Source organism: Fragaria vesca, linkage group LG6 (assembly GCF_000184155.1).
Source record: "Fragaria vesca subsp. vesca linkage group LG6, FraVesHawaii_1.0, whole genome shotgun sequence".
Lineage (NCBI taxonomy): Eukaryota > Viridiplantae > Streptophyta > Magnoliopsida > Rosales > Rosaceae > Fragaria > Fragaria vesca.
Window position 1 is genome coordinate 16,297,067 of NC_020496.1, and position 10,925 is coordinate 16,307,991.

Sequence of the window (10,925 nt, forward strand, 5' to 3'; positions counted from 1 at the left end):
ATCAAATTTTCTAAAATTTCACCGATTATTATTGACCACTTGCAAAAGATTCAAGTTTTTATAGTCAATTCTTGAATGATCATGCATTTCTGATTTCTTTCCGACTGTAGATTTATTCTTTAATCATTGATTGATCTTTACATATTGTGAACCCAAGCAAGGAAAAATCTGCAGTGTTTTATCTAACTCTTAATAAGCTAAGATTGCGTTTTTGGTGAAAAACAGTTAAACAAATAGGAGCATTTTGTACAGTCAAAACTGGAGCTATATTTTCGATCATACTGCTCCAGATAAGTTGTTCTGCTTTGTGCACTTACAAGACATTTACTATTTTGGGTAGGACACAACACTAAATGTTGGGTGCTGCTAAATGTACCCAGCAAATTGCTATTTAAAACCAGCAAAACAATTTTATATGAAAAGACAATTCTGTCCTCATGCACAACTTGGGGGAATATGTCAGTAATTTGGGTTAGAGCCAAGTCAGGGAGGAGGTGAGATGAGCGGCGGCGAGTTAGGGGAGTCCAGCAGAGCGAGTTCCAATGAGTTTCCCTGCGGATGTGTTTGAGAAATTGGAAAAATGTTGAAGAAGATTCTTCCCAGAGCTTATTATTCTTCCTCGAGGAAGAAATTGAGTTTTTGCGTGAGTTTTGCTGGGTTTAACAAAGGAAGGGCATTATTGGAATGTTGTTGGGTGTATTTAGAGATTTTATCATGTTGCTGGGTGTAAATAGTTTGCTGGGTCTACATAGCACTTTGCTGGGTACATCTAGCAGCACTGTTTTGTTATGTAGTGTTGTTGTTTTTATAATAGCTCCATTATTAGAATCATATGTATATGTGATATACAGTATATTGAAGTTCTATGAAGTATATATCAAAAACTTTTCCATCAATCAGCTTTATAAATATACACCACGCCAAGGCGCGGATATCAACTCTAGTTTACTATAATAATCCGTTACTAAGCTTCTCAAACCTTTGTGTTTGATTCGTGAGCACCCACAGAACACTTCCATTCCTAGATTAACCATCCCATGAGTCTTTGTTTTTATTTTGGTTTGAACTTTGAACCACATATTTATTTTGACAATCGACCGTTTCACAAACGTGTTGCTCGCCCTAGAAGACCAGATCATACATTGCTTTTTCTGGCTGGGGATCGAGCATCAAAACCATGACTGACGGATGCATGGGAAGACGATGAATTGGAGGCATCTTTGACAGCCTTTAACAATCGACCCTTTAATGCTTCATCCTCAATCGCATTAATTCTCTTATATCAGGCGGATGCATGGGAAGACGATGAATTGGAGGCATCTTTGACAGCCTTTAACAATCGACCCTTTAATGCTTCATCCTCAATCGACCCTGATGTTTGGATCAGGCGGATGCATGGGAAGACGATGAATTGGAGGCATCTTTGACAGCCTTTAACAATCGACCCTTTAATGCTTCATCCTCAATCGCAGAGGATATTGCTGAGGGCGCCGTTGAAGGAAAGCATCATTCTCCAATATGGTGGATAAGAAGTTTCCAGGTCTATTCCTGATGGCCAGGAGATTAAGACTGAACACCAGAAGGGATATTGGATCTGAAATCCCAAGAGTGGTCAGCACTTTTTCACATACGAAGATATGATGCGATATGTAGAATATGCTCAGAAATACCAGCTTTCAATTTACTCCCCAGATTTTCAGACCATGAACCTCATAAAGAAAGCTAATTGGTCTCACAATGGGAACAGAACTTAATTTGCTCAAAGGGGAAGCCACTTCTTTACCAATTCTCATGTGTGTTTCATACATAATATTTTCACCTCTATAGTGCAAACGGGGTAATTTAATTCTTTCTGTTGGATTTGCGCCCGATTTGAAAACGGTTGTCGTCCCACTTTTAAGATCAAACTGGTAGCCAATTGAATTATTTTTGTTGTTGTATTTCTGAGTGTTTGTAATAGAAGAATCACAGCCTTGAGATTTTCGTTTTTATTAGTTTCTTTGTATCAGCCGATGAATGATGGTATTAGTATTACATGCATGATCGTAGTCCATTGTTAACTACCAAGAACTCATGCATATATAATTATATATATCGACAGTTCTAAAGATTCTAGATCGATTTTATAGTAAAAACAGAAGCCATGTTCTGTACGAAGTGAAGAACAGTGCATTGTCTTAAGAGAGAGGTTGGAATGCTACGAAAGATCACAACTGTAAATTCGCATTGGTCATTTTCCCTTAGAAAAACTAAGAGGGATCGGAGAGATTAATTGATAAAAAGAGCTGATGAAAAGGTTTATTAATTACTTGAACAGATCGACTAACTTACAAAAAAAATCATGTCACATACGTACTTCACTATGTGACACTCTCCTTATTCTATGATCAATAAACCTGATTTTTCTTTCTAGCTCAAATCAGGATTATCATGGAAGTTTCATAAAAGACCAAGTGAACAATATCAAAACTACTGAGATGACAAAAGCGTAGCTAACAGAAAACACTGGTGACGTCCCAGATGACTTAGACTTACCATCTGGAGAGGCTGCAGTCGAACCATCTGCAGTACCGGTACCTGGAGCAGCATTTGGAGAGTCCAACAAGCCCTTTGGCGATCCCGGAGAGTCGGCTGGGCTTTCCGAAGGAGATGAAGGCATTTTAGTAGGAGCTGCAGTTGGTGGAGAGATGATATTAGGCACTATCGCATTGCTGATTTGGATCACGGAAATGTTATAAGGCTGACTAGTAACACTCTGGACTACACTTGCGCTCTGATCAGAGCTAGAGGCCAAGGAAATACTGACTCCTCCTCCTCCGCTGCTGTTACCACCAATTGTGGCCTTCAAGAAACCCTGCTGGCCAGTTGGTTGGCCGTTGGCTTGAAGTAGTGTGGTCATAAGGGTTGGCTCGTTTGTTGGCAATTGTTGGAGCTTCTTGGTGTCAAAGTACTCAAGGGCAACGTGAAGGCTCAAGATTTTGCTGGCCATGTCCAGTGATTTTTTAGTGACCGATCCCATCGCACCATTGTCAACAACGAAGATGGTGAGGCTTTCGCGTTTGTTGATCTGATCGGCAACTGTGGTTCGGGTTAAGTAGTCATTGAAGGTGCTGAAATCTTTGTAGTTGCTTAGCATCTGGGTGATGTTGAAAGCATATGAGCAAGAGAAAAGGCAAAAGTAGGAGAGCAAGAGAGTAGAAATTGGAAAATTCATCTTGGCAAACTGAGGACAATTGAACATATAGAAGCAAAAGAGACCAACAATGAGAGAGGTGCCTTCAAGTGGGATTGAAAGGATGTATATATATGTTTGAAGGGTAGAGTGAGTCTTCACCAAATTTGCGGGATAGTTTTGTTTGGTTAGAAATGGAGGAGAAGATTATGGTAAATTTGATTTCTATGTTTGTAGAAAAAGTACCGACCGAGTCTCACACAGTTGACAATGTAATCGCACTAGTGTCAAAAATAGACACTGTTTCTCAAAGTGCAAAAAGAACCGCAATTTTAGATAACATATGCATGAGTTGACATGAGTCTGTACTTACGGATTAGCCGTCACGGTGGTCAATTAACATTTTCAAAGTTTATGGTTTTACACTTTTACATATGACATAGGCCACAACATGCCATTATATTGGTTTATTCCTTGTTTCACAAGGTTCATTGATACTAAGGTATCTTTTTCGTGTCACTCTTCTCTCATTAGCAGAACCACAAGATGAAATTTGCCTAAAGTTAAGTACACATGAAAATGACTACTCTGTGCATTCAAACAACAGTGTGCTGTTGTAATAAACAGTAGGTGATCAAACAACAGAACTTAAAGAACTTTGCTTACAACTAAAGTTCAAAACATGGGAGTAGCATCTCATCTTTTACCCAACTTAAGTAACACAAAAAGTTGCCAACTAGTTTGCAACACTCGCCACATATGAAAAATGAGTTATACTTAGCCTCATATATTGGTTCACTAATTAGACAATTCCATCCTAAAGAGCGAAATACAATTCGAGAGAAGTAACAATAGAAAAAAGAGAATTCTCTCCTTCTACTGTTGTCTGACTTCAACTTTCTTTTTTTGCCAGAGTCGGTCTAGACCACTGTCAGCATCTCCCTGAAACAGGATAAAATGTCAGAAGCAGCACTGATGAACAAGAGCATGACTTCTACTCTTTCCAACGGCAACTAAAACTTTTCTTGTTATGTGAAAATGTAAGAAATCAAAGTATCTTGGCTCCATCGCATGAGTTGATCAGCAAAATTGTGGATGTCTAAATGAAACAATGACCAACTAATAATCAACCACAAATAAACGCATAGATAGGGGTGATAGCAACAAATGTAGATGACTGGAAGGCATAAAACAAATCTATATACTGCTGCTATGAGTATGGGTTCGTTCAATGCCAGACAAACTAGGTGCTCAAAACAAATTCAAGTGGAGAAGGAAAGACAGAAAAATACAATAATCATAAAACAAAAATGTATTGATCTGGGGTGTTATGATTAACTGTTACCAAATTCTACTCACTCACAAACCAAAAGGGATATAAACATGCCTATTCAAGGGAAAGTCTCTCTAATAGTTTGTGTTCTATGACTTTCACATTTTATGATAAAGAGAGGAAACCAGGTCAGTTCTGATATCATGCAACTACGAACATTGTCATAATAAAACTCATTATTGTTACGATAACTAGGCTTTTGCACGTCTCTCACAAGCATTTTAACTAGTGCAATTCACATTTCAGTTAGCTCATGTTTCTTGATACTTGGGTTTACAATGCAGGGTCTGAAACGAATTAAGCTGTAAACGACATACCGGGTTTCTTTGAAACTACACGATTATACTATACTAAACCATCGCAACGCTATACGATAAATTATCAGAACCCATTGCAATAAGCACAGTTTGAACAATGGAAAGAAGGGCAACCTGAGCACGGACGTAACCACAGAGAGCGAAAGTGGAGAATTGGCCAATGTAGAAACCATTCTCATCGAGATGCCCGATGTTAATCTGGACAGATGCATGGTCTTTTGAGGTGATTAGCCTGTTCGTCGCTGAGCTGCAACCCCACAACACCCACATCAGTCAAAACGTCAAATCCAAAGGCACAGAACAAAAAGAGCAAAGTTTAATTAAAATCGACGGTATACCATTTCCTGGGAATGTAAAGCTCAGTGATAACTCCTTCTTCGTTCTGCATCTTGGGTCAACACGTCGATTACTTCCACTACCTAAAACCATAATCCCACAAGAAATTAAATCAACAATTCTGAGTTTCCAAAAGGGAGAAATTGGAGACAATTTAGGATTTAGGGTTCGATTTGCCTTTGGTAACAGTCACGAAGGAGAGGGACTACGGCTGCTTTGCACAATGAAAGGGGTTTTGACGTTTTGAGGTTTAAGGGCAAGTAAGGGTATTTATGGATATAAGTTCGTGCTCCGAAAAGGTCCATCTGGTTTGGGCCTTTTGTACGGGCATCCGAATTTTCTACAGGACCCTTACGTATCATTCTTTTATCCACTATAATAATACATAGAAATAGACATATCATTATACTAAGCCCCATTTAGTATAGCTTCATTTTTTTTAAAATCAGTTTTTATCTAAACTTTTAAATTTTATAGCGTTGGTAAACTGCATAAAAACAGTTTTTTTTTATAGAAATTACAGGTCACTAGCAACAACTTCTAAAATCAACATTTTAAAACACTAGAAATCAATATATTTTAACTTGGCAGCACTTTTAAAATTAATATTTACCAAACACAAAACTATTTTAATTCACAACTGATTATTTTCAAAGTACAACAGTAACAATTTTTTTTTAAGTTCACAGCAATAACAAACTAGCCTTAACAATGCATGATAAAATACTGTAATAGGCAACATTTAAATAAAACTAGCTAAAAAATGGGGGTGCACAAAAGTTTATGTGACCCAAGGAGTAGACCTATAAATGGACCGGATCTGGAGCGGATCGACCTAGATCCGGATCCGGATCGGTAATAGAAATTTTGGATCCGGATCCGACTCGTTACCCGCTGGATCTTTGATAGCTAGATCCAAATCCGGATCCGGCGGGTTAACGGATACCCGACCCGTTAATCCGATTCGTTTATAATAATAAATATTTTCAAATTGTAAATAATAATTTCTTAATTTTATCATAAATTTTCATAAAACACTAATGAAATATTATAACAAAATAAAGGTTTACATCAAAAGTCGAATTACATGGCCAAAATACTTCTTGACAATAAACTAATATATTCAAAATACTAGACCGCTAATGTATTTAGCAAAGTGCATAAAAAGAATATAGACATTAGTTACCTTCAACTTCATAAAATGATCAGACTTTAGACGCAATTTAGACGTTTAGGTTATCTAAATAATTATTATATTATTTAATATTTATCAATGATTTTATATTTATAAAAATATTATTTAATTATTTTAAAACGGATCCAGGTCCTTAACGGATCGGATCAACCTCGATCCGTATCCGATCCGTTTAATAAACGGGTTAACGGATCCGAGTCCTTAACGGATAAACGGGTCTAATTTTCGATCCAAACCCGTTTAAAAATCACGGATCCGGAGCGGGTCCGGATCAAGATCCGATCCATTTACAGGTCTACTAAGGAGGCAACACCCATAATCAATCTTCAAACCTCCAGGCCTTAACATCATCCTAATAAGATTAGCCAGGAGAAGCCCTAGCCAAGTAGGCGCCACCAACAAGATGGCTTTATTGTCATCAATACATCAGAATTTGGCAGTCCACACAGCTCTCATCGCAATCTTGTAGCCTTCTCTTTGTAATGGCACACCAAAATATCTTGGTGTCGCCATTCCATATCACCATCCTCATGTTGGTGAAGCTCGCATCATCCACAACCTAATCACCTTCGACTTTAGAAGGAATTCAAAAGCAGCAGATCGAAAATCATGTTGTCAAGAGACGTCAATCTTGGATTCCGACAACCGATGATGATGTCGGCGCCTTGGATACCCAAGCCAAGGCATCGAGGATCATCATTATTTGTAGAATATTGGTGGTTAGAAAACTAAACATGAATCTCATCATCAACTGATCTCTTAAATTCAGCAGAACAACAAAATAGGAACAATATTTTAGCCAACGGACTAATGATTGATAGTGTTCAATAGAAATGTTTAGATAGATTTATGTAGACAATCATGATAAAGTAGTCAGAGGTTCACATCCAAAATCAATTAGCAATAATGGATGGAGTGGCCCAAACCTTTATAAACCCACATGCAAGGTCCTATATTTCTGATGTGGGATTTTATATCTCAACACGCCCCGCTCGTGTGGTGAATCTTGAAGCCATACATATGGACAACTATTTGAGTGACGTGGAGTTCATGTGACCATTGAGATTCACACGTGAACATGGGTAACCCGCTTTGATGCAATGATAAAGTAGTATGAGGTTCACATCTAAAACCAATTAACAATGGATGAAGTGGCTCAAACCTTTATAAACCCACAAATAAGGTCCTATATTTCCGAGGTGGGATTTTATATCTCAACAAATCGTCATAATACTTAACCAAGAGTATGTAATGCTGGGAATTTAATCAATCTTCAAAAAGAAGAACAATAAATTGCTAATATTGCAGCTTCCTTTCTTGTAGAGGTATTCTTGTATAGGTATTTAAGTAATTGAACTAGTTTTAACTTTGATTCCATATGGTAATTAAGTAAACATCATCATAACTAATTACATTCCTTTTCTAATTTCATATCACCCTACGGTAACTAAAAAGCTATACCAATTCCTTCCGTCTCTCATTCTAGTTGATACCGATTTATGATATTTTTCATTCCAAGTTAGTAAACGTGCCATGAAGGTGACACCACCAACTGACTCAGCTTTTTCAACCATTTGAGTAAATGTGATTAGCACGAGAAGATAAAAGTCTAATGTATCTATGAAAAGTTGAAAACTGATACAATCTTCAACTCATTTAGAAAACGAAAAGAACCCAATCCCGTACATAATTTTGGTCCTTCTAATATGGTAAATTTTTATGTAAATGGCTTGATAAGATGAGTTCATATCCATAGGCCTGATCAGGAGAATGTATGATGATTAAACTTTGATCACATTTTAATATTAACACTCTGATCTCAACTTCTCAAGGGATTAATAAAGGTAGGTTTTGATCGGATGGAAATTTTCTTGTGAGTAAGTTCTTAGTAATAAACCACTGTAATTGGCCTAGCGGTTGAGCATCGAGTTAGTCAGTTGGGAATCCTCTAACCCGAGTCGATTCATGAAACTGTCAAAGTGGACAAACACTATGTTACAATGCATAGTTGGAGTCATATATACCCGAGTTTAATTCACAAAATTTATGGAGTTATACCCGAGTTCGATTCACAAAATTTGTCAAAATGACCAGACATTATGCTACAATGCAAAGTTAGAATCATTTCACATGTACCAAGAGTGATCAAGTCATGCGTCTAGGAAGCTTCTGTTTTACCCGAACACAATAATAATTAAAAAGAAAGTTCTTAGGCATATGTAATGTGAAAACTTTAGCTTGAGAATTTGAAGGTATAAGGTTGTTGGCAATCCTTATATAGAACAAAACACAACCTATGAAACTTAAAGAAATTAGGAGATTGGTGTTGCATATCTGAAGAACAAGTTGAAGAAGTAGAAGAACCAACTTGATCTTATGGAACTCAAGTAAAATCATGCATGTGTATTTCATGGTTTTTTTCACTAAGGATAGCACCATCACTTGCCATCCTAACAATCTAGGTTTCCAGCTTTTCGAACTTTTTGTTCTATTGTTTTAGGTTTAGATTTCTTTACCCTTGTTGCATTAATCTTATGTCTAGGTGAGATCCTAATTTGAATTTCAAATTGACAACTTGAATAAAGGTCTTGCTTTGGTGCTCAAATTAGTCTTAGGTTTGATGCCTTCATCTCAACCCGTGACTCATGATTTAGAGTTTTAGGTTATAACTGTGTCTGTGATACACAAACCAATATAGCAGTTGTCTTTGTTGGATAATAGAGTTAAAATGTTTTGCTAAACCAATGTGGTCTTATACTTTTGGAAAAAGTTTGCAAAACATTTTGTCTCTTACTTTTAAATCAAACATTGGTTAAGATTGTTTTGTTTGTCTTTTCTTTGGCCTAGGACAGCTGCATATGTCCTGTCCCTTTCTGAGTTTAGCCAATGACAAAAGTCTAAAACTTTTTCATTGCTTTGGCCCTCGTGCCTGCCCTCTTAGGGCATCTCATTGGCTTGTGTGTCTCTCTTGTTAGAGCACTCCATCAACCTATATATATTGAGCAAGGCTGCCTTTGCTCAATCCTTGCTCAATGGTTTTCAAATGTAGTTTTTACATTTGCTTTGTTGAGTTTTGGTTTAACTTTGCATTATTAACTATTCTCTAAGTCTTCCTTTTACGACTATAAACTTTAGATCTGAACAAAAACCTCTTTGCATAAACTCATTGCATTCTGCATACCATGAGATTAGTTGGTAGTGCAGCAACCTGGGAAGTGTTCACAAAGAATCAGCTGAGGATAGCTGAGTTTTGAAGTATCCCGCTGAGGTAGCTAGGTTCTGATGAATCAGTTTAGGATAGCTGAGTTTTTGAGTTGAAACTTCTAAGAAGTGTTCAAGAAGAATCAGTTAAATGATAGTTGAGTATTGAGTTGAAACTTTTTATACCTTCATGTGTAGCCACTTAGAGATAAGAGTGGTAGATCTAGACCAATAGGTAGACTATGCAGAATAGCAAGTCATTGTTGTATCCCTGTACTATAATCTTGTAAGGAGTGTAAGGAGTGAGGTACTCAGAAACAAGAGAGAACGTATAGATCTAGACTATGAGTAGACTAGGCAGGATAGCAAGTCGTTGTTGTATCTCTAGACTATAATCTTGTAAGAAGTGAGTTTTACATAGTGGAAAAGTTTGTCCCTCAAGAGTTAGGGCACATAGTTTTTATCCCTGGTTGCAAGGTTTTTGCGAGTAAAAAACATCATGGTGTTTATTGTTATTTCACTGCAACTTTCATTTATTAATATCGTACATTTGTTATTCAGGATAGATTTAACCTCTACTTGCTATCTCTGAGAACTAATTTATACGAAAAAGTTATAAAAAAAAGGAAGAACTATAATAATCATGGATCAGCGTAAACTAGACAGGAAAAAGTGAGAGAATAGAATGAATTTTATATCATTTCTGCACTATTGCAGATACTATTTCAAACCTATGTCTCCAAAGTATTGAATTTAGTACATTCATTTGCAATCTATCTAGTGTTTTACATTTTGGTTTAACTAGTTTTCCAATCAATTGTTGTATAAAATTAATTCACTTGCGTTTGATACTCAAGTGAAGGTATACACAGACGATGGAATATGACCGAATATCTATGATTGTGAGTCTTGTCACTCTTGTGAATTCTGATCAAGTATCCTTCATTTTGAGCATACCAAAAACGTAAATTGATGGATGAAACTCAATAATCTGCGTACCTCTGCTTTCCTAAGCAAACCATGTAAAGTAAATTGTCCTGAAATGTATACATTGGCTCGATTTGTCTTGAACACTGTTTGCTAATTTATGGTGCCTGTATGTGTGGTTTATACCTAAACAATGTGAATCAAATTTTCGAGAGAGCATTATAATATTTCACCTTGGAGTAGCTAAAATACTTTGGACTAGATTTCTTTTCACAACCCATACATAGAGACTCTAGCAAAGTAGCAAACTCTTTCACTAAAATCAAAATAAATTGACATTTCGAATGCAGATTATGAAACTTCATACTTAATGAGTTCCAAGGAATATTCAACCATTTAAGAATCCATATTGTTCTCATCAGAAACAGAATGAGAAGGAGGTAA

General features: G+C 36.7%; 2 protein-coding genes across 2 annotated transcripts; both read right to left on the reverse strand.

Moving 5' to 3' along the window:
- Positions 1-1,448: 1,448 nt before the first annotated feature.
- On the reverse strand, positions 1,449-3,214 carry LOC101304118 (fasciclin-like arabinogalactan protein 14-like). The gene is made up of 2 exons (XM_004305412.1): positions 2,536-3,214; positions 1,449-1,594 (listed from the first exon to the last, which is right to left on the reverse strand). Exons 1-2 carry the CDS (start codon positions 3,212-3,214, stop codon positions 1,449-1,451), a joined length of 825 nt encoding a protein of 274 aa, XP_004305460.1.
- Positions 3,215-3,818: 604 nt separating this feature from the next.
- Positions 3,819-5,400, reverse strand: LOC101293019 (40S ribosomal protein S21-2-like). Its single transcript, XM_004303167.1, has 4 exons — positions 5,336-5,400; positions 5,161-5,241; positions 4,937-5,069; positions 3,819-4,114 (listed from the first exon to the last, which is right to left on the reverse strand). The coding sequence occupies exons 2-4, from the start codon at positions 5,208-5,210 to the stop codon at positions 4,049-4,051; spliced, it is 249 nt and encodes an 82-aa protein (XP_004303215.1). The 5' UTR covers positions 5,211-5,241; positions 5,336-5,400; the 3' UTR covers positions 3,819-4,048.
- Between the last annotated feature and the right edge of the window lie 5,525 nt (positions 5,401-10,925).